The 26,864-nt window shown below is 45.8% G+C and overlaps 1 protein-coding gene across 2 annotated transcripts; it reads right to left on the bottom strand.

The window, feature by feature from the left end:
• Window positions 1–690: 690 nt before the first annotated feature.
• Window positions 691–2,979, bottom strand: LOC123407530 (60S ribosomal protein L10a-like). Of its 2 annotated transcripts, none has more exons than XM_045100689.1 (6): window positions 2,900–2,979; window positions 2,736–2,764; window positions 1,988–2,207; window positions 1,560–1,725; window positions 1,036–1,241; window positions 691–914 (listed from the first exon to the last, which is right to left on the bottom strand). In XM_045100689.1, the coding sequence occupies exons 2-6, from the start codon at window positions 2,738–2,740 to the stop codon at window positions 861–863; spliced, it is 651 nt and encodes a 216-aa protein (XP_044956624.1). In that variant the 5' UTR covers window positions 2,741–2,764; window positions 2,900–2,979; the 3' UTR covers window positions 691–860. The 2 variants fall into 2 exon arrangements, with proteins under 2 accessions (XP_044956624.1, XP_044956625.1); XM_045100690.1 differs by having other exon boundaries at window positions 2,905–2,939.
• Window positions 2,980–26,864: the final 23,885 nt, after the last annotated feature.

Below are 26,864 nucleotides of genomic sequence, written 5' to 3'. Positions count from 1 at the left end.
TCGGCGCCACACATTACAATGTGTGACGCCTGAGGCTTAGGCGTCACACGGCCTGGGGGTGGGCCCTCCCTGACAGGTGGTCGGGGGATGTGGCGCCGAACGGCTAAGCGTCACACAGTGTAGTGTGGCGGCACACAAAAAGGTCAGCCGGATGACATATTTTCCCCGAAGGGTCACTCCGTGAGTTCTTTTCCCCAGAGGTCATTTTTGTCAATTTTGCCGATGAAGCAAGAGACTGCGGAGTACAAGATCATGTTCAAGACACTGTTAACCTTTGCAATATCTGCAGATCATGATGTCATAAATTTTAATTACAATATCTACCGATCATGAAGCCACAAATTTCATCACCAAAGCTGGGTGGAGACACTACTGGACTTGGATTTGGGAGCGGCACGGGTAATGGAAGTCATCAGTGATGATCTTGAGTGCTTTTCATATTTATCCTTGTTTTATTCATGTCTTTTCATTTCACGGAACGTATATCACATGATTTTCATGTTCGAACTGTTTGCCTGAGTATACTCTGGATCATTTTACATGAGTTTGACCTACAAACTAGAGGAAACCATAACTGTTTGAGATGCTCTTATAGGAAACGGTTTTAGGAAAAAATCCTTATCCAAACAACCCCAGAGATGAAAATCAAGATCGCATAGATCTTTGATATAAAAGGCACAACGGAGAATCTTAACAGAAAATGCAGTTCTATTGCTCCCATGATTTCTGTTCAACAAAAGACTAACAAGATAAAATACTTGTTGATGTTCGCTTAGGTAAACACAAAATTGGTATCAGTGAAACAGATCTAATCCAAAGACAAGCTCGGGTCGACAGGACAGCCACTGGAGCACACCAACTTAGAACACCCGTACACGCTTCCCCATGGTGCTCTTCACGTACAGGCACCTCACCTGGAGAACACAAATCATATAAAATCAGAACTGTAGGATGCAATGTCATGCGAGTTGATTATCTACATTAAACAGAAACACAAGACGCATAGTTGCAACGAGAATCCAGAATGGGTCTCACATTCTGCCAGTTCTTCTTCAGGAGGGACACAAGGAAGTTGACGCTCATTTGGATGTTTTGTTGGATCTGCTTCTCGTCCATCGACAAGTTGCCCACAGCAACACCCATGCAAAGAACCTTCTTTAGCTGGAACTTGACTGTAGCTTTTGTCTCGTTCACCTTGGCTTCAAGAGATTCCTGGTGACTTACCAGAGTGGGAAACTTGCCTGCAGTGGCATCGACGTGACTGGATTAGATCCTGCTACCGCATAAGAAAAGTTGGTAACACTAGCAGACAGCTCTCCGAGAGAATATAGCAATATGTGAAAGAGATTTAGAGCAACAACATTAAATGTCTAGGTAATGAAAATAGTCTACTTGCCCTTTCTGCACAATGCCAAAGGCTCACAATGCACATAGCAACAAATGAAACAAATCAGAAGATGCAATGAGGCATCAACAACCAGATTAAGACTAGACTTGCACAAGAGCAATATAACTTGAAAATGAAACAGTACTAGCATGAAACAAGATGGAGAACATGCCTGCCTTGTTAAGACCAGGGCCAAGGAGACGAGGGATCTGCTTGATTATGGCCTCTGATGCCAGGAAAGCATGGTACTTCTTGGCTAGCTTCTTAACAAGCTTCTTGTTCTTGTTCATCTTCTTAAGACTTTCAACATCCATGTAGTCAAGTCCCATTTTCTCAGCCTGCACACATTCCAATACACATCATCATATGATTAGAACGCACGGTACCATAGTAGGCAGAATAAAAATAAAAAATGATCCAATTCAATTTTCTTGACATAATTATCATATTAGGAAGTACGGTGGTTCTTGGCTTGACGAAATGTCATTAATGTAATTGATACATGCAGGGCACAATCACTATCAAACATAAGCATTTCAATTGATGTCATAGTTGAGTTAATACATAAACTTCCACACATATATCGAGGAGTATCTTTACCTGGTCGACGTGCTGGGCATCACCAAGCATGCACACCCTCATCTTTGGGCGGGGGATATGGGGCAGCTTCACAGAGCCACTGAAACGTTTATCCTTTTGTGGGTCGTAGTTCTTGAGACCAATCTGAAGCTCCACAGTCTCAGTGAACTTGCGTTTCTTTTCTCTGGCCTCCCCAACAATCTGGGTGATGGCATCCTTGACAGCATCACTTTGGAGCTTACTGCAATGGGTTAGACAAGCTCAAAATCATGATGTTGTAAGAAAAAATTGGCAATTAAGCCGCCCAGTTCTAGAATGATATGGCTTTAAGGAAGCAGAAAATGCCTACATTGGAATATACCACGAGTTCTAGCAAGTCAAACTTGTGGAGGACTACATTCAATTAATCTCTTTCGCACAATACTTGAGCAATTTTAGACTTGTAGAGGACTACATTCAATCAATCCCTCTCGCACAGCATCTTAACCACTTGCAAAACAATTGAATCACTACGCACCATAAGATCTCAACTCTACTCACAAATAAGATCTTAAACCGACAACTCACTCTGGAACAAGATATTTAACACGATTACACGACTAACAAAACAGGCAACGGCGGACTGACATGCAAATGACATATATCCTAGGTAATTTACAGTGTTCTATAACACAACTGCAGAGAACAATGGACAATTTCATGCCGCTAGACACAGTCGTGGAATGAAACTATATGAGATGTGGTGCGACCGAAGGAAGCTAGGAAGTACCTCATGGCTGCCGCCGATCAGTTGACGCCCTGCAGGAGAACAAACACGAGAACATTGAGATTAAGAGAGATCTCGCGCGGAACGGAACAAAACAAGCGCAGGATAGGAAATGCGAAAGTATACGAATCGAGGGGAAGAGGCAGGATGTGGTGGGCGCCGGAGACCTTACGGACTTTGTCGACGCGGCGGCGGCGTCGGTCGAGAGAGAGGGAGTAACGAAGAGGAAACGGACGGGGCACGGAGGCTGCTCTTATATGTTCGGCACCGCGAAGCGACGGGAGGGCAACGCGAAAACCCTAGCGCCTCGGATGGACGTCACGTGGAGCAAGCGCGACCCTTTGATGCTATAGCACGCGTTCTGGGCCGTTTGGGCTTAAAGTCGGACGCCTCTAAGATCATCGAGCTGGTATATGACAATTCCTATTTCAGAATGGTGGCATCCTATTTGGTGAACTTTTGAATTTTGATCATCCAATGAGAGTCATCAAAAAAAAATTAGGCAGTCCGAACATCCAAAATCCTATAAACCTGAACCAAACATAGGTATGACTTGGGAGAGTTTGGACACACTGAAGACACGCCAACTTAGCTTTGGACCCCCACCACAAACTCATTTCCTCTCTCACCCTTCTCTCGCCTATTTTCTTTGGACAAAGGGTACACATTATATGAATATAGCTGGATGACATACGCCTCCTCGGCTGTTCGCGGACACGTTCGGAGATGTTCAAAGACATTTGGCGATGCCCGTTTTGGCGAACCGTGTTGGAGTTGCCCAAACACGTCAAATACACAACAGTCGGTGCACGGAGGCTACTATCTCTCCCTCATTAGATCGTAACTGAATTGTCGCCCATGTTATCTCCTTCTGATTTTCTAGGCTAGGTTTACTTTGGTTTTTGTTTTCCTCGGTTTTGTGATTTACAAAAAACCTTAATTCCTTTTTTGATTTTTTTACATTTTGTCCTTTTCATTTTATTTTATAAATTCTTGAAATTATTTAATTCATGAAAAAAGTAACTTCATGATTTTGTACCAAATAAAAATATTTTCCCAAATTCATGAATGTTTTAAAATTCTCATAATTTTTTTAACACGAACCAAATCCTGGAATATATTTTTAATTCCTGAATATTTTTACAATTTTTCTATTTTTTATATTCAAGATCATTTTTAAAATAAATGATTTTTTCATACGTACAATTTTTATCAGTAAACAATTTTCACAATTGTAAATATTCTTTGAAATTCATGTAATTTTGGAATTAATGAACATGTTTTACATTATAAAGTTTTCAATGTATAAAAACCAAAGGACATTTTTTCTTCTAAATGAAAAACTACTGGTTTTTATGTGTACAGGAAGAAACATAGATGGGCTGGCCCAATTAGCCCAAAGGTGATGCTTCTCCTCCAATTTTTGGAAGATTCCATTCTGGATTTATTCTTTTATCCTGCGCTTCTTTTCTTTCGGTTATTTATTTTAATATTTTGTTACTTTATTATGTTTCCATTTTTATTTGTTTTATTTATCGAGTTCTATTTTATATTTAGTAATTCTTAAGAACTTTCTAAATTCATGTGTTAATTGTTTTAATACATAATTTCTAAAAGTAGGAATATATTTAAAAATATGTGGAGATTTTTGGATAATTTGATATAATTTTAAAGTTCCTGAACACTTTTCAAAAATCACAGATATTTTTAAATACGCTAACATTTTTTCAACGCGTCCACATTTTTTAAATTCATGGGTATTTTTTAGTTCATGACCTCTTTGAAAATTCGCAAAAAAAACTATTTATTTCGAAATTTAAATTTTTTAATAAATTAATGAATAATATTTCAAAATTCATAAGCCATTTTCAAAATTCTCAAGCAGTTTTTAAGGTTTTAAAATATTTTAAGATTCTTAAAAAATTATCCATGAACATTTTAAAATTCATGAACATTTTTTGGGGGGAGAGGGGGTACGAACATTTCGAAAAAAACTAATCACTTTGTTGGATTCATTAATATTTAAAATTTAAGAATATTCTATACGTTTCCTCGCCAAAGTGGAGCAAACATTGGCAATCCATCACGGGACACAAATATTATACACCGAAAAGAAAAATAATAGACTATAGAAAATGTCTAGGCGTTATAACTACATGTGATTTAGTTTTGTCGCATCACATGAGGCTAGTCATAGTAAGAGTAACTTAGCAAGTAATATAACTCATTCTAAGACAAAAGAAAATATGTGACATGTATTTAAAAAGGAGGGATGTTTTTAAAGTAACATAATATGTTATCATAACACAACGGAACCGAAAGCAAAATGAGTTTACAATCGAATAAATACAATTATCAATGTGCATTATAAAGATAGTAGGAAAAATCTAACCTACACAAGTCGTATAGGGGTTTCGATGCGGCGGCTCACACCACGTGCAAAGTAGCAGCAAAAAGAAACCAACCTGCGGCTAAACCCTCTTCTCTTTGTTATGCATGCATGCATTCAATGATGTCACCACATTCATTCTAAATGATCAAAATTCAAAAAAAAATTATCTTTGAAACCATTAATTTGACCGATGATCCGTTTTCGTCGTTGACTTTGTTTCGACGAAAGCTTTAAAACTAGATCTCATGTCCGCATGTTTCGACAATTTTTTTGCTCATACTTACCATATTTGTTGCACTTACTTGTCATATTAATAAGTATTTACTTGTGTGATAAAAATAACTAATCGCCATATTTTTTGGAAATTACGTATAAATATGACATCTCAACATAATCGAACGTGCAAGCACAAACAACTTTTTTAGGACGATAATGTGCAAAAATATGACAACTCAACATATTTAAAATCGACGACCACAAGAAATCTTTTTTGTTTTTGATAATTGTTAGTAAATATGACAAGTCGGCATAGTTAAACTAGCAATCACACAAAATATTTTTCTGGCAAAGTTGTATGTAAATATGACAAGTTGACATATTTATATTGACAGACCAAACCTATGACATGCATTTCTATCATGTATAATGAAAATTGCTACAAGACAACAATCAATTGTCAAACATGGTCGTGGGGTTTTAGCAAGCGTAGTTGCCAAAAAATCTATACACATGATTGCTAAGTTGACAACTAAGTTAAATAAATGTAGCTATTAAGTGTTTCATAATCTAGCAACTAAATAATAGTAATCTGGCAACTATCGATGAAAAAAAAGTTGTGGAAACATGTCGACATGGGATCTAGTTTTGAAGATCTCGTTGCGAGGAAGCTAACGGTGAAAGCGGATTGTCAATTGGATTTATAGTTTAAGAGATAAAACTTTTTTTAAATTCAACATTAAAAAAATCTTTGCTGATGTCATGCTGGTGTATTAGTTTGCATGTATGGAGAAAAGCCGCCGCATGGGAAGGCGCTAGTGCGGCGCTACTATGTAGTGGCGTCCAAGATAGTAAAATAGATTAGTATCATATGCATGACATTAGTCTAAATTACTTCCCACTATGACTATATTTAGACCATGGTTGATAGTATGGCTGGTTGTTGGCTATATGTTGTTGTCTTGTAATCTAAAGTCAACTTTATAACCAACTCATTTAATAATTAGCTATAGATATATAGTATAAGGGCTCATCATCCACTTTCACAAGGCTTTAAGAGTACTTGTTGCAGCTTGTTGTTAATTTACACATTGTTTCTTTTTTCTATTTTCTTATCTCTTTTCCACTTAGCAACAATATAGCACTAGTGGAGAAATGTGTAGTCATAATTTTTAGTTGTGACGTGCCATTTATCTTCAACGTCAGTACTAATATTTTTAAATAGTAATGACGTTGGTTGAAATCGAACGCCATACTATTTACTTAGTGTTGGTGTTGCACAATAGGCAAATTAGGTTCACGCCAGCACTAGTCCGTTTTAAAGCCCTATCTAGTAAAAAATTGTCCCTTTTCACTCTCACTTCCGATCGCAAACGACACTCGTCTTCCTCTCGATCCCTGAGCTCCCCCTCCCCCCCGCCTGACATCGTTCATTGCTGCACGCACACCTCCTCGCCCCGAGCACCTCATTTCGAAGTACGACGCCCTTCCCTCTCCTCTCCTCTCTCTCTCTCTCTCTCTCTCTCTCTACTCTCTGTGTCGGTAGCCTCCCCGTTTTCCATAGGATTAGGGTTAGGTAATTCACCGAAGTTCAGATTAGATGAGGATAAAAATAATTGCGTGTAATGACTAGGGTTAGGATTCATAAATACATGTAGGATTCGAAGTATGTCTAGAGGGGGTGATTAGATTACTTGACCAAATAAAAACTTAGCCTTTTCCCAAATTTAGTTGTGGGCAAGTTTTAGCAATTACAATAAGTCAATCACACCCTACACATGCAAGTCTAAGAGTATAGCAACAGAAAGTAAAGACATGCACATGTAAGTAGAGGATAGCGATAGGAAGATCAAAAGCAAAGATGACATGGAGATTTTTGGTGTGGTTCTGATAGGTGGTGCTATCGTACGTCCACGTTGATGGAGACTTCAACCCACGAAGGGTAACGGTCGCGAGAGTCCACAAAGGGTTCCACCCACGAAGGGTCCACGGAGAAGCAACCTTGTCTATTCCATCATGGCTTACGTCCACGAAGGACTAGCCTCACTCGGGGTAGATCTTCATGAAGTAGGCGATCTCCTTGCCCTTACAAACTTCTTGGTTCAACTCCACATGAAGTCGAAGGCTCCCATGCGACACCTAACAAATCTAGGAGACACCACTCTCCAAAACGTAATAGATGTGATAGTATGATGAACTTCTTGCTCTTGTGCTTCAAAAGATAGTCTCCTCAACACTCAATCACTCTCACACAAATTTGGCTTGGGTAGGAGAGATTGATTGGGTGGAAAGCAACTTGGGGAGGCTAAAAATCAAGATTCATATGGTAGGATGGAATATATTGATCTCAACACATGAGTAAGTGACTCTCTCTCAGAAAATGGATGGGGCAAGTGTTGGTTCGTTATGAGTGCTTCCTCTATGAATGAGAGGTGGTCGAGGGGTATATATAGGCATCTTGAAAAATCCAATTGTTACAACATTATTGTCCAACTCGGTGGAACCGAAGTAAAAACTTGGTTGCACCGACTGTTGCAAAATGTGGCAACTTTTGGCATTTCGGTGAGACTGATAAATAAATCTCAACGGGTCCGATTTTGGCTGGCCTAGGTAGTTACCCAAACTCAGTGGCACTGATTTGCAATACTCAGAGATTCCGATTTTAGAAAATGGCTAACCAGGGAGTTGGTCACTGTTTTTGATCAGGCCAAAATCAAACTTGGTGGTACCAAGATTGTTTGCGTTGGCTCTGGATTCTATCTAGAGTAAAACTCGGTAAGGCCGATTTGGAAATATTGGTGGCGCCGAATTTGAGTGTTTAGGCTTTGGACAAAATATTTGTGGGAGAATTTCATGGGTACTTTTGGTGGCTAATCTCTAAGTACTTGAGCAACTAGGTCATCATGGATACCTCGTCCCCTTTTAATAGTATTGGCTTTCCTATGGACATAATTGTGATTTCTCACATAAAATAAAAATGCAGAGTCTTGAAGCTTGTTGCCAATAGATGTTCCTTGCACCTAGGGGATCTCCTCACAATCCTTAGCCAATACATTCATTGAACTTTTCTGAAATATACTTAGTAGAATTGTTAGTCCAATGAAATATATGTTGCTATTAATTACCAAAACCACCTAGGGAGAAGTTGTGCTTTCAAACTCCCCCTTTTTGGTAATTGATGACATCATATAGATCAAAGCTTCAACATAAAATATAATCGATTAATAACATCATCACTTTGAGAAGTATGTGATAAGCAAGAGAACCCCCTAAATTTGTGCATTATTTGAAATTTGCGTTTGAATGATAATGCACAATCGATTAGGACCATGGGTCACTCTTCCATGTCACATACATCTTGGTGGTGCGCATAAATGATATGAATGGATTACAAAGCACATAACACCAATAATGAGTGAATGACCATCACATAGATATCTCAAAGATAGGAAATAGTAGCATCAAACATAAAGCATATGATCAATGACAACAAGGTTTAGGACATCCATACGGTAAAGCAAATGTTTTCAAAAACAAGAAGAGCAACAGAAAGCAACACACACTCTCTCAAAGCCGTACCATCTATAACACTTCTCCCCTTTGCAAAAAGTTACCAAAAAGATCAAAGGTATAGAGCCAAGCGTCGCACTAGGCATGGTCTCCACATGTAGTTGTCGAGGGAGTCAAAAGAACAACGTCCGTGAATGCTCCAGCTGATGTCCTCTAAGGTGGTGGTGTAGACACTAGAGGTGTCGGAGCTCATGGAGGTGATGCTGGAGCTGATGAAGATGGTCTCGACTCTGCAACTGAAATGGTAGAAGATCTAGCCTGTCTTCTGAACTGAGTGTGACTCTGGAGAGGAGGACTACCATCATCACTAGATCTAGGTAGGGGCGCTCCTACTTCAACTGGTTCACCGTGGTGGTTAGCTCATTTACCTTGATATCTAGGTCATGAAATTTTGTTTCCACTATCCTCTCAAGGCTCTTATAGTTTAGCAGTGTGTCATTGATGTTCTTCTTGATCCCTTGGATGGTGATGATAATAAATGCCATTTCACCACTCTTGGTCTTGAGCACTCGAGCACTAGAGCACCAGTGGCTCTGGCTGCCTCTGCCTAGGCCTCATCCTCAACCTCAGCATGTGTTGTAGTTGAAGTGGGATGACTTGGTTCCATCACCACAACATTAGCCTTGAATTCTGGCTTGAGTGGCAGGTGTTGACGATCAAGTAGATAAATGCTCTTTCCGACCTTGGAGTTGATCAACATCTGAATATATGGAGCATATCCACATGACCTCTTTTGGTTAGCACAAGTCATCCTGATTGCCTCTACAAGCAAATCCATCACCTTGATCCTCGTGTGGGTGTCTATATGATGTAACATGTTGATAGAATACCCCCTCATCATCTTGTCATCACCTGATTTAGGCATCAAGGTGTACCTCATAATGGTGTTAATGGTGGGTAGTCCTCCTTGCAAGAAGTAGACAGATCCAAGCTTGTGGGACTTCAGGTATTCCTTCGGAATTGGGTTATACATGTTGGCCATGGAGTTGTGGTTAATCTTGGCCTCGGCATAAACATCTATATCTCCATCTTGCACCTCTGTGGCTCCTAAGATGGTAGCCCGCGCATCAACAGAAGATTGGTACCTAGTGCCTTGAGTCATCCATACAATTTTCACATCTGGATATAAATGAGCTGCAGAGTAAAATTGCATGATCATCTCATCATTCCAAGTTGTCATCTATCTGCCAACAAAGTTCTCGATGTCTATGGCCCTCAAGTTCTCCTGCACATGAGGAAAGTAGTCTTCATTCTCCTTGATGTACTTCCAGTCAACATACCTCATGTCATTGACAGGTGGACTCTTGTCTAACAAGACGGTCGCATAGAAATATTGCTACTCCTTAGTGTGGAAGAGAGCATCAACAACAGTCCTTCTTCTGATAGGATAGGGATCAACAACTCTCCACTTCCCAAGCCCTTGATCCTTTCTCTACTTCATGTTCTTAGCTATAGAATGATCATAATTGTGCTCTAGCAAATGAGGTCTGAGGTTCCTCAAAACAACAATCTCATATTCTTATGTAACAGCTTCCCTGGAGGTTGTTCCTTTGTTGTACTCAGTTGCTGGGATATCTTTGGTGATCTTCTTGGGCTTGGTGAGAGTTGTCTTCTTGACCTTGGGAGGAGAAGGTTTAACCTTAGATGCAGGCTTGCTTGGCGTAGCATCTTTCATAAGTTTCCTTTGCTTGGAAGGTGGTGGGCTTGTAGCAGGGACCTCCTCTTCCTCTTCATCCTCATCAAGATACTCTGGAGTGGAGGGGTGCACAATAGGTTTTACAAATCTTGTTCTCTGCCTCTTCTTTCCGGACTTCTTAGACAAAGGTTGCTTGGAAGAAGTGGGGTTTCTCAATACTCTTGGCTGTCTTTGGAGCTATCATTACACCTGAACTAGCATACTCCTTTCTGATAGTCTTCCTCTTGGAAGAAGCATCATCTGGGATGAAATCTTCATCCTCTTCATTAGAGTTCCACTTCCTCCTGGCCTTGGCGGCTGCCTTAGGCAAGCCATGTGAACGAGGGGTGCTTGGTTTTGACTGACTTGCCTTAGGACTAGTGCGTGAATCAAGATCAATGCTCTGCTCTCTAAAGGTATTCTGTCTGTCCTCTCAACCTGACATGTTGCACTAACAAACTGACCCTGTGAACAGATTTAGAAGAGTTGAAAAGATAAGCATCACAAAACATAGTTGTTTTTGCAAAAATTGAACTTAAAATCTTAGTTTTAGATTTCTAATGTATGGGTTGTGGTTCCACCGAGTTTCAGTTTTTGGAGGCTCCAAGTCTGACATTGTCCTTAACAGAGACTTGGTCACCATTTTTGGTTTCACCGAAAATAGTGACTTGGTCTCACACAGAGTGTACTCAGAACCCCTAAACCCGAATCAGTGACGTCGATTCATTTGCACACGGTGACAGTGGGACGCATATAACGGAACCCTAAACCTAATATTTATTGTTCGTCTATTATAATTCAATTTTCTTATGGATAAATGCATTGAAATTAGTGGAATGAAGAGGAAGTTGACCTATTGTGCAAGATTTGGAGTTCGGAGCACAAAAGGGGTCGAGTTCTTATCCTAATGCGGTGAAGAACTCGCTACGGTGGCGACGACGGGGTGGATTGCCGTCGACAGGGGCGGACTCCGGCGGTGAGGGCGCACAATAGGTTAGGTTGACATTCGTAGATACGACCGGCGACAATAGAGGTATGCGGGGGGGGGGGGGGGGGGGCGAGAGCTTGAAGTAATTTTCATTTTGCGTTCGCGGATATATATACCCTTCTACTGTCGATAGCACTAATTTCAAAGTTTCAGTGCCACCGAGTTTCTTAACTTTTAGAGGACACAGAAACTCGGTGAGGATGAGATTTTGATTTAATTGGTACCGAGGTGCAAATACCACATCAATCCTAGTGCTTCGGTGAAGCCTAGTTTTTGGAGTTGGTTACACCGAGTGACACATGGGAGGTTTTGGAATTCATCCCTTGTCGAAACGGGACTTCGAGTGCTCCTCACACAGAGGGTCCAAAAAGTGCTTGCTAAAATTTTGTGATGAAGCATGAATGGAATTTGAGACGATAAAACATAGTTAGCTAGAGGGGGGGGGGGTACTTAGGCACTCTTGTACATCTAATTGCCCAATGAATATTAAAGCCAAATAACAACAATTGGATGTCCTCAAATGGGCAAAAAAATATGCATACCAACATGCTCACACAATAAGATGTCAAATAAAACATGGCAAACATGCACATCCACTCTAGTATCTACCGAGCACTTTGGCGATGACGAAGTCACCTATATATGATTATCTTGACTTAGGAGCCAAGTAAGAATACTTGATCATAGGCCATACTCATCATTGAAGCACAACTAGGGTTACCACTTTTAAATAAAGCTTTTAATGTGTTCACATCTTGTCAGATGCTTTGACTCAAGTCTTAGAGTAAAGTTCCCCCTTGATGTGACATCCCCTCTAAGAGGGAGAAACTAACCTTGAGTTTTGTCATAGAAGACTTCATGTAGGTGTTGTAGTGGTGGATGCTCATAGTTGATAAAGATCATCTTGAGTTGGGAGCTATCCTTGTTGTTTCATACTCTTCTCACCTAAATGGGTTAGTCTAACACATGGAACAAATACAAGGATATCTATGGACATGGAGTGAAGAACATATAAGATGATGTCCATTTATACATTAGTAACTGAAAGTGCGTTATATCGACTAGAGGGGGGTGAATAGGAGATTTTTAGAATTTCATCACCGAGGAAATTCCTTTTGAGGAAATTCCTCACTGATGACTAACTTACAGCGGAAACAACAAAGGATCAGGAGTGCAAAGTATCACTACAACAGTTTTTTAGGATGAAGAATATGAAAACAGTTTGCACAGTATGCACGCACGCAGAAAACAAATGAGGATTAACTCGCGTGAAGAATTTGGGGTTGAGGAATTTCAGAGAAAGTCTTCAACAAATTCTTCAAACACTGACAGTGAAAATCATCAACACACAATCTGAGGAATATAAAGAGTTGAGGAAATAGAACCCGTTTCACAGTGAAGACAGTGGTTGATGATCCAGTTCCAACTACTGTGACACTTGTACATCTGGTTTGGAGCGGCTTGGTATTGAAAGCAAAGGACACACAATCCCGGGACACACAGGCCCTATCGTATTCTCCTTGGGCTAAGAACACACAGTCCTCGCCCAACACTCGTGGTAAGTCTTCAGGGCAGACTTCCAAACCCTCACAAACTTGGTCACCTGGCGATCCACAATTGACTGCTGGATTGCTCTATATACCATGACGCCTAACCGTCTGGAGGATGCACAATCCTCAAAGGTAAAAGGCTTTAGTCCCACACAAGAACAACTTCTTCAGTGATTCTCAATCACTTGGTTTTCGGTTTGTGGTTTGGTGTTTGGGGTATTTCCTCACTGATGAATTACTCTCGAAGACTTTGAGGAATTTGGGTTGCTCTTATGACAAGTGTCAGTTTCTAACAGAGCAGCCAACCAGCTAATGGTTGTGGGGGGCGGCTATTTATAGCCTCGAAGCATCCCGACATGATTTGACATTAATGCCCTTAAATAATATGACCGTTGGTGTGTATAAGACCAATAATGTGGCGTGGCTATCGATAACGGCCGGGACCCTCAACTATGAGAGTCCTCATGTCTCTCATATTCCTCACTTGAGGCTTTTGGTAGGATTAGGCTTGGGTTGAGCATCATGAGGAAATTCATTCCAATGTGTTACCTCGACCCCCTTTAATAGTACGGTGTTCCTATTACTCAAGTGTGAAGAAAACAAAACAGAAAGAATAAATCTTCGTGCTTCAAAGTCTTCAGATTGATTTTCTTCAAGACACACCGAATTCCTCGATTTCAATATCTTCATGAGGAATATCAATTTCATCGCAAATTCTTCGCGATTCAATTCTTCAGCTTCAGACCAATTTCTTCAACCAAAGATATACATTTTTAGGGGTCGATATCCATCGAATATTTCAAACTCCTCAGCGACTTATAGATCCTGTGTACACTCAAGAACACATTAGATACTTAACCTATAAGTCTTCAAACCACCAAAATCACTAAGGGGCACTAGATGCACTTACAATCTCCCCCTTTTGCTGGTTGATGACAATTAGGTTAAGTCTTCAACGGGAATAAACATATGAAGTGTAAATACTCATTTGAGGAATTTGAAATCAAGATTCAGAGAGACTCCCCCTGAAGATGTGCATATCTTGAGTATTTTGCTTTTCTCAGCAAATGCACATTGATGATTTATATCATGGAGATCTCCCACTGAGTATTATAAATCATGCATACATATGACATATAATATGAAGAAATTGAGGATGCATGATGACAAATTGTATCTGACGAATTCCAGCATGCGTGCATTACAATTTTGAGGAATAAGCATGCGAAGAAAAATGTACAAAAGCGTCAGAGTACCATCGGGCTTAAGTTACAACTCATTACATAAAACACTTCAGAAGAGCCAAGAGTTTGTAACTTAAATAAAGTTTATAAGCCCCCAAAATATCCCGCGTGAAGACTAACTCTCAAGTTTCTCCCCCTTTGTCATTAAGTGACAAAAAGGGACAAACTAAGGACTAACGCCCGTGAAGACTTTCACTTCTTGGTAGTTGAGGAAGACGCGTGAGGATTCTTGGGAGCAGACTTCCTCCTTGGACCAGTGGCAGTGTCTTGTTGATCTTCATCAGGTTCAGCAGTACGGAATGAAGAAAAAGAACTGTCCTCAAGGTCTGGAACTGGAATTGGCCTGAATTTCTTCTTTGGTGGCCACGATCAGTCGAAGTCCCGCACAAACTCCAATTCTTCAAGTTCTGCTCGAGTCTTCAAATGAGTCAGTGTGGCCCAGATGCGATCAAAAACCTCATGAAGATAGTGATGGTTAAGCTTCATAGCATTCTGCGTTTCATTGAGGGTTTTCACAATGGCGCCAAACTGGCGTTTGACCCACTTGTGATTCCGATCCACCTTCTGGTGAAGACTGAGAAGAAGCTCTCTGGTATTCAGCACCCTAGGAGCAACAGGACTTGGAGGATGGGTTTCAGTGTCATCCCATGAAGAATAAGCTTCGGGCTTTCTGAACTGGCCATCAAGGGGCCGACTGCCTTCATCAATGACAGACTTGCCTTTTCCTTCAACAGGCTCGGAAGTCTTCTTGTTTACCCTTAGAGGAGGCATATAACCGATATGGTTGTTGAAATCAGCGTGATAGTTGATGCGTGACCTGGTTCTGATGAATCTCATGATCCATGGAGCGTAAATCTTCAGGTCAAAAGGGGCCATAGCATTTTTGGCCAAAGTTCTCAAGAAGAAATCATGAATGTTGATGGGAATGCCATGTGTGATGTTGAAGAGGATATTCTTCATGATGCCTACGACATCTTGTTCATCATCATGGCCCTTGATTGGCGCAAGAACGTTGCAGAGGATTCTGTAAACCGTGCTGGGTTCATATTTCAGCTCATGGACCATGAAGGTTATTCTTGGTGGTTGCCCCTTAGCCAAAGGCTTCATGAGGACATCCATCAACTTGTTAGCCAGCTCACGTTCATCATATAGCTTTACTGCCTGCTCTGAGGGAATTGATACCGGAAGTTCACGCAGTAGCTCATTGGCAGGAGCTTTGAAGTGTGTGTTTTGCGTCATCCAATCCAACACCCATGTGTTGATGTCTGTTGGATCTCCATAGAAGTGCAAAGTGGCATAGAATTGAAGAATGAGCTCACTATTCCAATCACAGATATTGGAGCACATTGGGAGGAGTCCAGCTTCAAAAAGGACGTTGAGGATTGGAGCAAAGCATGGAATTTCTTCAAGCTCAACATGAGGAATGTGCCTGTGCTAAAAAAATCTTGTTTCTTCCACACAACACAGAGGCATAGTAGTTGAGCTGTGTCCTTGTCCAAAACTTCAGATGCCTGATGCGAGGCTTGTCATAGGGATTTTCTCTGATGAAGAACATGCGTTCTTCAAAGAAGGACTCCTTTTGAAACTTTGGCCGCTTGGAGAACGGCTGATGCTGCATGGGCTGAAGATTTTGCGGCTTGACTTGAGGAGAGACAACTATTGCAGATTCTGGGTTGAGGACGACAAAGGCATTTTCTGGATCTGGTGCATTGTCCTCAGCATGGTCCTCAGGGTGAGGAATTTCATCAGCTTGAGATTCAGGCTGAGGAGCATGCTCTGGTTGAGGAATGTCGTCAATCAGAGCTTCCTGTTGAGGGTTTTGCTTTGGAGGAGGAATTGGTTCATCCTGAGCCTCAGCTTGAGGGTTTTGCTCAGGAGGAGGAGTTGGGTCAGCCTGAGCCTCGGGTTGAGGATTTTGCTCAGGATTGTGACTTTCATCAGGCTGAGGAATTTCATGTTGTTCTTCCTCAGCTTGAGGAGCTTGCTTGGTGGAGGAGCCAGATTCATCAGCTGGTGCAGCTGATCCTTGTGCAGTTTCGTCAGGAGGAATGAAGGACTGAGGACTGTCATCAATGCGAATTTCCTCATCAGTATGTTCCTCAGATCCAGCATTCTTCATTTCCTCATCTGCCCCGTGCTCCTTGTCTTCACTTGCGAAGGGGGTCATCTCATATGATGGAGCACTATTGAGAGGCACAGGATCCAGAGGTGCATTTTCTTCAAGTGCTTTGAGGCGCTTGGCCTCAGTTGATTCTACTGCTGATGAAGATTTTCTTTTCTTGGCTTCCTTTTCAGTAGCCCTGGTCTTCTTCACGTCTGATGCAGACGGAGTCATTTTCTTCACCTTTGAAGCTTTTGGTGAAGGTGTTTTTTCAGCTGAGACAGTTTCATTAGCTGGAGGAGGGTCATCAGCTGGCTTAGAAGCACCAGTTGGAGCACAGTCATCAGTTGGCTTAGAAGCAGCTGGAGCAGTTTCACCAGCTGTAGCAGAATCATTAGCTAGATTTTCCTTGACAATTTCCTCAATAGTCGAGTCATCAGCACAGCTTTCTTGAGGGATTTCCTCAGCATGAGCAGTTTCATCAGCTGGTTCTTCAATCACAGGCTGAGGAGTTGGTACTGGAGGGGCAACCTTCTTGTTGTAATCATCAACTGCGTCAATGGCAAATTTGATGAAAGTGTTTTTGAGACTTTGACGATCAGAAAGCTTAGAGTATGTTTCAGTCAAAGTCTTCAATTCAGCCTGTGTTAACACAAGTGCATCAGGAGTCAGGTTGAGGAGATTCTGTCCGAGGAATTTCTCCTTTTCAAGCTTTGCAACTTTAGCCTGTTTGGCTTGCTGCTCCTTCCACTTGGATTCGTTGATGAATGTGGCCACCATGTGGCTGATGCCTGGGGGAAGCTTCAAATCATCGATTGGAGTGTTGGGGTCCTCATACCAGATGTTGATGTAATCGAGGAGGACTTTTGGGTCCATGGACAGAGGAATGGAGCTGCCAGAAGCTTGAGCTACCCTCTCTTGCTTGTTTCTGATGATGGCTTGCAGAGTGTCATCATCAAATTCATCACTACCTTCTGATGCAGAAGGAACCTTGATGATTTTGCTTGGGCTTGGTCTTGTTCCTCTCCCAGCAGTCACCTTAGTCTTCAGAGGAGTCGGTGAAGACTTTGTCTCCGAGCTTGTTGCAGACGGGACTGAGGAGATGGAGACAATAGGCAATTGCTTCACTATCGGCTTCTGTTCAGGCTTTGAAGCCTTTGGTGGTGCTGAGGGTTTTGGTGCTGATGCTGGTGCAGTTTTCTGAGGCATTTTCTCTTGAGGCTTTGAAGCCTTTGGTTTTGGTGGCACAGACTTCATTTGAGGAATGGTTGTACCAGAAGTCTCAGCTGCAGAGGAAGTGGCGGCAGTTGCAACAGCAGCAGATTCTTCACTGAACTTCCTCACAACAACTTCTGCTTGTTTCTGAAGCTTTGACAAGTGTTTTGACTTTTCCTCAGGATAGTCATCAATTGTCTTGAGGCTTGAGGGGTGTGCTTCATGATAATCCTCAAGTGGAGGCCGTTTGCCAGGAGGCTTCAGAGCGAATTTCTTCGCATATTTGGGAGTGACGAATCTGTACTCTTTCCACTCCTTAGCCCATCGGCGTTCTATCTTTTGAAGCCTGATCTTTCTCTTGGGCATAGATTCTTGTTCATCAGGAGTGCAGTATTCAAGGTATATATCCCCAGGGATATCTATGGCAGTGTTCTGCTCGAGTTTCTTGCCACCCTTTTGCTTCCTTTCATCTTCCATTTTCTTCAGCTGAGGCTTTTGCTGATGAAATTGAACTCTTGAGGATTCTGATGAAACTTGCAGATTTTCTTCAAGAAATGTTGCAAATGAGTTAAGTTGATGAGAACCTAGAGATTCATCAGCTGACATGTTTGTACCTGTGAACAAAGTATAGTTGTGCGGAATTTGGAGAGGTCATATGCGTTCTCAGATTTGATGAAATGAATTTTTTTTGAAAGTTGAGGAATTTGACCAATGGTTGAGGAATTCGTCTAAGCACACTGTTCTTGGGTTCCAGAGTTGTACAAATTCGAAAATTTGCACAATTGAGGAATCTCGTGAAAATCTTAGATGCTTAGTGAAGTTCATCAATAGTTGAGTGATAGGCAGTGTTTGAGGAAAAAGAAACTGATGGATACTTGAGGAAAAACAAATTTCACATCTCTAAGGTAAAATAGTAGATCAAACGAGCTGTAAAAATAGGGTTTTTATTTACCCTAGATAGCGCGCACGAAGAACAGAGAAGGAGTAGCAGTAGATGCTCTTTCGGTGCGAGTCCAATGCGCCCTAACTTGGCAACAGAGGACAGCTACGGCGGCGGCGGACGAAGATGGTCCGGTTCCGGCGTGGTTTCGGCAACGGAGAGGTCGAGGCAGTCAAGCTCTTCTTCGCCGGCGTCGAGACTTCTAGCGGTGGCGCTAGGGCTTTTGAGCTTTGCTGTAGCAGGAGGGCGATGGGACGAAGAAGATTTTACCGAAGGGAGATGGGGACATATTTATAGCCAGGCAGTAACTGTTGGCGCGAAAATATCGGACCAAATAGCCCGTGTCTCTACGTCTCCGCAGGACACGTGTAGCCCACGACCGAAGCGGTGGAGATCGTGGTTATCCGAACAAGGAGGGTGGGGTTCAGTTACTGTGTATTAAAAAAATATTTTTGAAGATTTGAGGATTTTGTTACAAAATCATAAGCTGGCAAGGACGCAGTGAGGATTTTGAACAAAGTTTCAAGTAGAACGCATATGAAGAATTGAATAGATTGGGTGAGAGTAGCATAGAGGGAAAGTAGGGTCCGATCACATTCACTTAGATGAAATATCAAATTGAAGAAATAGCTATAAGTGAATGATGTTGAGGACATGAAATCACAGTCTATCTAGGTAAATGAAAATCATCAAGTGTTTTTGAAGAACTTTGATCAACTTGAGGATTTTGTGACAAAGCGTCATGATGATGAATTTCAGTTTTGAAGAAAAACAAGTTTGAAGAACAACTGTTTTGAAGAAAATCGACTTTTGAAGAAATTCAGCTTTGAAGAAATTCAACTTGAGGAATTTCAAGTTGGGTGGTGGCGTGACCCACCATATAAGAATGTTGATTACACACGCCGCGTACAATTGTCGTAGGGCCCTGAGAATCAATTTCTTCGTTGATTTCCTCACACTAAGAGTGATATTCTTCATTGGTTGAAGAAAGTCGATTCATCGTGTGTTGCTGGTAGAGGCTAGGGTTCTACCAGGTCTCGGACATAGGTTGTAAGGGTGGAAGTGCGGGCTGCGAGGTTGGGGACGCCGGCGCTGGCGGTTGGGCGTCGTCGCGGCGTGAGAGAGAGAGAGAGGCAGCTAGGGTTTGGGGCTCTCGTCTCCTTAGGGAGACGACAACAGAATATACTGTTTATTGTCTGCTTAATATCGAAGGGGTACATGTGTTTCTATAGGAGGACAGCCTCCACTAAACCCTAGATAACTTGGACTCTAACTTGTACTCTAATATAACTTGGACTTTAATATAACTTGGACTCTAATATAACTTGGACTCTAAGATAGGTAAGATAACTTGGGCTAAGCCCATAATTAACCCTGCCCATTGGGCCTCCTCCGTTGGTACGTTGTACCGGTCATAACATCTCTCCCCGCCTTCTGAAACAGCTCGTCCTTGAGCTGAACATCTGGAAACTGCTGGCGGAAATCGTCGAGCTTCTCCCAAGTCGCTTCCTCCTTTGGCAGGCCGGTCCACTGTACCAAGACATGCCAGACGCCGCGACGCTGCTGCGCCTGCAGCACCTTCGCCACCTGTGCGGAAGCTGGAAGGAGGCGGCCATCCGAAGTAGGAGGAAGGGTCGGCGTCGCTGCAGGAGGGTCCCCACGATAGGCCTTCAGTAAGCCGACATGGAAGACGTCGTGGAGGCGAGAACCAGCTGGCAGCTCCAAGCGGTATGCGAGTGTGTCGACACGCTCCAGCACACGAAAGGGACCGACGTAGCGAGCTCCCAATTTGCGCTTGGAGCGCAGGTCCAGAGACTGCGTGGTCCTGTGGAGGAGGCGCAGGCACACCCAATCGCCCACCGCGAACTCCGCCTCGCGATGATGAGCATCGTAGTACTTCCGAGCCATCTGCTGTGCTTGGAGAAGACGCTGGCGTGCCTGTGCCAGAATGTCGTCACGGGTGCGGAGTAAGTCGCCCGCCGTCTCGGACCGAGCCGTCCCAGGCTCGTAAGGGAGCATCGTCGGAGGTGGGCGCCCGTAGACCACCTCGAAAGGCGTGGTGCGCAGGGCGGAGTGATAGGAGGTGTTGTAGCAGTACTCCACCCACGCCAACCAGTCCACCCAAGCTCGTGGACGATCACCAGTAACACAGCGCAGGTACATGGCGATCACCTTGTTGACCACCTCGGATTGGCCGTCTGTTTGAGGGTGGAACGCCGTGCTCATGCGAAGCTTCACGCTCGCCAGTCGAAAGAGATCCCGCCAGACATGTCCCCTAAACACAGGATCACGATCACTGACGATGGACGACGTAAAAACGTGGAGGCGGACGATGCCATCGAAGAAGGCCCACGCCACGGAGGCGGCTGTATATGGATGACCCAGGGCGATGAAGTGCGCGTACTTGGAGAAGCGGTCAACCACAGTGAGGATGACGGACTTGCCGCCCACCTTGGGAAGGCCCTCGATGAAGTCCATGGAAATATCCGCCCACACCTGGGAGGGTACGTCCAGCGGCTGCAGTAGACCCGCGGGTCGTAGTGTCTCCGTCTTGTTCCGCTGGCACGTCATGCACGACCGCACCCAGTCGCAGACCATCGCGCCATCACCGGGGATGTAAAAATCAACACGGAGACGATGGAGAGTCTTCTGCATGCCCTCGTGCCCTGCAGAGTGCGCCAAGGTCACGACCTGGTGGCGCAGGTCATCATGGTCGGGCACGAAGATGCGGCGGCCATGTAGGAGCAGCCCCTCGTCCAAGCGCCAGGGCGCGTCCAGCTCGCCGGTGTCAAGGCGCTGGCGCAGGCCCTGGGCGTCCACGACCGTCGAAGTTGCCCAGCGAATGTCGTCGATGAAGGCGAAAGATGGCCAGGAGCGAATGCACATGATAGTGCCAGCCATGGCGACGTCGTCCGCGACATCCTCAGTGTCGCGGCGGGACAAGGCGTCGGCGACCATGTTGAGTCGCCCGGGGCGGTACTCAACGATGAAGTCGAAGCCAAAGAGCTTGTTGATCCACTGGTGTTGCGGAACTGTGGAGAGGCGCTGGTCCAGCAAGAACTTGAGGCTGTAGTGGTTCGTGCGCACACGGAATGACCGACCCCAAAGATAAGGCCGCCAGTGGCGCACCGCCTGAACCAGCCCAATAAGCTCGCGCTCGTAGGCCGCGAGCTTGTGATGGCGAGCGGCGAAGGGGCGGCTGAAGAAGGCGAGCGGTCCCTCACCCTGGTGGAGGACGACGCCGAAGCCGATGCCAGAGGCGTCACAGTCCACCATGAACGGCATATCAAAGTCCGGCATCTGGAGGACGCGTCCCGTCGTGAGCGCCCGCTGGAGAGCTTCGAATGCCGTAGTCGCCTCCTCGTCCCAGGAGAAGGCGTCCCGTCGAAGGAGACGCGTCAGTGGCGCGACGATGAGGCCGAAGTCCCGGATGTACTTCCGGTAGTAGCCGGCGAGGCCTAAGAAGCCACGGAGCTCCCGCGGTGACCGCGGGATCGGCCACGCGGCGACGGCGGCGACCTTGTTCGCTTCCATCGCTACCCCGTCCGCCGAGATGACGTGCCCCAGGTACGCGACAGAGGTCGTGCCGAACGAGCACTTCGAGCGCTTGAGGTGAAGACGATGCGCTAGAAGCTCGTTGAAGATGATGGCCACGTGTTGTAGGTGCTCCGCCCAAGATGCACTGTAGATGAGAATGTCATAAAAGAAAACAAGCACAAAGCGGCGCAAGTATGGGCTGAGCACGTTGTTCATCAGGGCCTGGAAGGTCGCCGACGCGTTGGAGAGGCCGAACGGCATCACCAGGAACTCGAAGTGGCCATGGTGAGTGCGGAACGCCGTCTTCTTGATGTCGTCAGGGTGCATGCACACCTGATGGTAGCCCGAGCGAAGGTCGAGCTTGGTGAAGAAGCGCGCTCCGTCTAGCTCGTCCAAGAGCTCATCCACGACGGGGATGAGGAACTTGTCCTTGGACGTCAGGGCGTTGAGGGCGCGGTAGTCGATGCAGAAGCGCCATGTGCCGTCGGGCTTGCGCACAAGGAGCACCAGGGTGGAGAACGGCGATGTCGAAATCCGGATGATGCCCTGCGCGAGCATGACCGCCACCTGACGCTTGAGCTCGTCTTTCTGGAGCTGAGGGTACCGGTACGAACGCACGGCTACAGGTGTCGTGTCCGGCAGCAGGTGGATGCGGTGGTCACAGGGCCGCACGGGAGGGAGGCCCTGTGGCTCGTCGAAGATGTCGGTGTGCTGCTGCAGGAGGTCGGCCAGGAGGGGGTGCGCCTCGTCCAGTGCGGCCGCCATCAACTGGAGCTGTGGAGTCACGGCGCCGGAGCCGTCGATGCCTGTCCACTGAACGCGACGGTCGCCCTCGCGCCAGAATATGAGGGACAACACATCGAGGTCCCAAAGGATGGGGCCGAGAGTGGACAGGAAGTTGATGCCGAGGATGAAGTCGTAGCAGCCCAGGTCGATGCCGACGCAGTCGATGGAGAACGGCTCGTCGCCGATGAGGACGGGAACCTGCCGCGCCACCCCCTGGCAAGCAAGGCGGTCCCCGTTGGCAACGGTGACACTGAACTTCTCCGAGCCCGCCGGTTGGAGTGCGAGGCGGCGCATGGCATCCCCGGAGAGGAAGTTGTGCATCGAACCCATGTCCACGAGCGCGGTGAGACGCTCCCCGTTGATCGTCACCGGAAGCAGCATCGTCTTTGCCGTCTTGATGCCAGCCATGGCATGAAGGGAGACGACGAAGGCGGTCACGTCGACCAGCCCGTAGGTCGTGACGCCGGCCTCGGAGAGTGTGGTGGCGTCGAGCTCCGCAGTGAGGGCCTCCACCTCCGCGTCGTCGACGGTCTCCAAGTAGAACAGGCGGGCGCACGTATGACCCGGCGCATACGGCTCATCGCAGTTGAAGCACAGGCCCTTGCGGCGTCGCTCGAGCTGCTCGGCCGACGTCAGGCGTCGAAAGGTGCGTGTCGGCGCGGGGGCAGCCGCAGTAGCGGCCGGCAGGGTGGGGCGTGTCGGGGCGGCGGCCGTCGGGGCGGGGCGGGTCGGGGGACGCGTGCCGCGGCCCGGGAACGCCTGCTGCAGGGTGTTGGCGCGCTGCTCGTACGCGCGTGCATAATACATGGCCGTCTACAGGTCCTGGGGGTCGCGCATCTCGACGTCGATGCAGATGTGGTCGGGAAGGCCGCCGACGAAGAGCTCAGCGCGTTGGCGAGCTGTGACGTCAGGCGCATGGCAGGCCAACGTCTGGAAGCGGTCGGCGAAGTCCTGCACCGAGGTGGTGAAGGGAAGGCGACCGAGCTCGGCCAAGCGGCTCCCACGTATGGGGGGGGGGGGGGCGAACCGGAGGAGACACAGGTCGCAAAAGCGCTCCCACGGAGGCATCCCGACCTCGTCCTGCTCGAGGGCGTAGTACCAAGTCTGGGCGGCGCCACAGAGGTGGTAGGAGGCGATCCATGTGCGATCGGACGCCATGGTCCGCTGCCCCCTGAAAAACTGGTCGCACTGATTAAGCCAGTTCAGGGGGTCGATGGTGCCGTCGTAGGTGGCGAACTCCAGCTTGGTGAAGCGGGGTGGCTGATGCACGTGTGGCGAAGCCGCGTAGGTGCCCTCGTGACGACCCAGCGCGGCGGAAGGAGAGTGCTGCGGCACCACGGAGCTCCCGGCGTACGGAATAGTGTACCCGCCGACCCCCCCGAAGGTGGGGGCGGGTGGCTGCAACACCGTCGGCTGTAGTGGCGCCGTCGTGTAGGTCGGCGTGTCAATCCACGTCGGTAGCGGGGATGGCGACGGCGGCCACCGGACCTGGGTGATCGGCATGCCCTGGGGCACGACAGCGGCCATGGGCGGTGGCGCGAAGGGCGCCGCCGGCAGAGGCGGTGGTGGCGGGGTTGCGTACGGAGCCTGGAGGAAAGTCCGGAGGTTTGAGACCACCAGGTTGAGGTCGCGAATCGCCAAGGACATCTCCACCGGGGAGAGGACGGGGGCGGGTTCGGCCGCCAGGGCCGCGGGACCGGAGGCGGCCAAACCTGAGGTGGCCGACGGCGGCGAGTGGTGCGGCGGAGGCGGCTGCTGCGAGGTGGCGGGGAAGGTGGTGTTGGCGGTGGTGGTGGGATGGTCCGACAAACTCATCGAACCCAAGCTCTCTGATACCAAATTGGTAGAGGCTAGGGTTCTACCAGGTCTCGGACATAGGTTGTAGGGGTGGAAGTGCGGGCTGTGAGGTTGGGGACGCCGGCGCCGGCGGTTGGGCGCCGTCGCGGTGAGAGAGAGAGAGAGAGGCGGCTAGGGTTTGGGGCTCTTGTCTCCTGAGGGTGACGACAACAGAATATACTGTTTATTGTCTGCTTAATATTGAAGGGGTACATGTGTTTATATAGGAGGATAACCTCCACTAACCCTAGATAACTTGGACTCTAACTTGGACTCTAATATAACTTGGACTCTAAGATAGGTAAGATAACTTGGGCTAAGCCCGTAATTAACCCTGCCCATTGGGCCTCCTCCGTTGGTACGTTGTACCGGTCATAACAGTTGCACATCTAAGTCATCAATTTTGCATAAGTGTTAGGTTGTGTGCATGTTTTTACAAAACATTTGAAGATTCTAAGATATTTAGCTCACACCGCAACTTGCAAAACCTTTTCTCATCCAAGGGCTTAGTGAAGATATCTGCCAGTTGATCGTCAGTCTTCACATGGACGATGAGGATATTGCGCTTGAGGACATCGTCCCGAAGAAAATGATGACAAATCTGGATGTGCATGGTCTTCGAGTGCTGTACTTGGTTGTATGCAATCTTGATTGCCCTCTCATTGTCGTAGTAGAGAGGCACATTCTTCATGTTGATGCCGTAGTCCTTGAGGGTTTGCTTCATCCATAGCAATTGAGCACAGCATGAACCAGCAGCAATGTACTCAGCTTCGGCAGAGGAAAGTGAAACGCAATTCTGCTTCTTTGAGGACCAGCAAACTAGTGATCTTCCGAGGAAATGACATGTGCCAGAGGTTGACTTGTGATCCACACGGTCACCAGCATAGTCAGAATCAGAATATCCCACAAGATGAAGATTTGAGCCCTTGGGGTACCATAATCCTAGTGTTGGTGTGTGAGCTAAGTATCAAAGAATATGCTTCACAACCTTATGGTGTTATTCCTTCGGTTTTGCTTGAAAACATGCACACATGCAAACACTAAGCATTATATCTAGCCTAGATGCACATAAATACAGTAAAGAGCCAATCATAGAGCGATATACCTGCTGATCGAATTCTTTACCATTTTCGTTAGTGCAGAGGTGGCCGTTGGTAGGCATTGGAGTCTTGGCAGCTTTGCGTTCATGCATGTCGAATTTCCTCAGAACGTCCTTGAGGTATTTCTCCTGTGATATGAAGATTCCATTGCGTTGTTGACGAATTTGAAGACCTAAGAAGAATTTCAGCTCCCCCATCATAGACATCTGATATTCTTCACTCATCATGTAAGCAAATTCATCACTGTAACGTTTGTCAGTACAACCGAATATGATGTCATTGACATATATCTGACACACAAATAGTTCATTGTCATAGGATTTAGTGAAAAGAGTTGGATCGAGTGAACCAGGTTTGAAGCCTTTCTTCATGAGGAATTCCTTCAATGTATCATACCATGCCCGAGGGGCTTTCTTGAGACCATAGAGCACCTTTTTGAGTCTGAAGACTTTGTCTGGATTCTTTGGATCCTCAAAACCTCGGGGCTGAGCAACATATACTTCTTCCTCAAGCTTACCATTGAGGAATGCACTTTTCACATCCATTTTATATAAGATGATGTTATGATGATTAGCATAAGCAAGTAGTATTCGAATAGCTTCAAGTCTAGCAACAGGTGCAAAAGTTTCATCGAAATCTATTCCTTCAACCTGTGTGTAGCCTTGGGCTACAAGTCGTGCCTTATTCCTCACCACTTGACCATCCTCATCTTGCTTGTTTCGGAAAAACCACTTGGTTCCGATGATGTTGTGCTTGCGAGGATCTGGTTGTTTGACGAGTTCCCATACATCATTCAGCTTGAATTGAAGAAGTTCGTCTTGCATAGCTTGGATCCACTCCTGTTCCAGGAAAGCCTCAGCAACTTTTGAAGGTTCTGTGATAGACACAAAGGAGAAATGCCCACAAAAGTTAACTAAGTGTGAAGCTTTTGAGCGAGTGAGAGGATCTGACATGTTGATGTCATTGAGGATTTTGTCAAGTT

This window comes from Hordeum vulgare, chromosome 7H (assembly GCF_904849725.1).
Source record: "Hordeum vulgare subsp. vulgare chromosome 7H, MorexV3_pseudomolecules_assembly, whole genome shotgun sequence".
Classification (NCBI taxonomy): Eukaryota; Viridiplantae; Streptophyta; class Magnoliopsida; order Poales; family Poaceae; genus Hordeum; species Hordeum vulgare.
The sequence above is the reverse complement of the archived record's forward strand: the minus strand, read 5'-3'. Positions and strand labels throughout refer to the sequence as shown.

Excerpts from the sequence above, each read along its gene's own strand:
- LOC123407530 (XM_045100689.1), bottom strand. Across the intron at positions 1,726-1,987 it reads ATGCCCAGCACGTCGACCAG|GCTGAGAAAATGGGACTTGA; the intron begins GTAAAGATACTC and ends GAATGTGTGCAG. Across the intron at positions 915-1,035 it reads TGAAGAAGAACTGGCAGAAT|GTGAGGTGCCTGTACGTGAA; the intron begins GTGAGACCCATT and ends TGTGTTCTCCAG.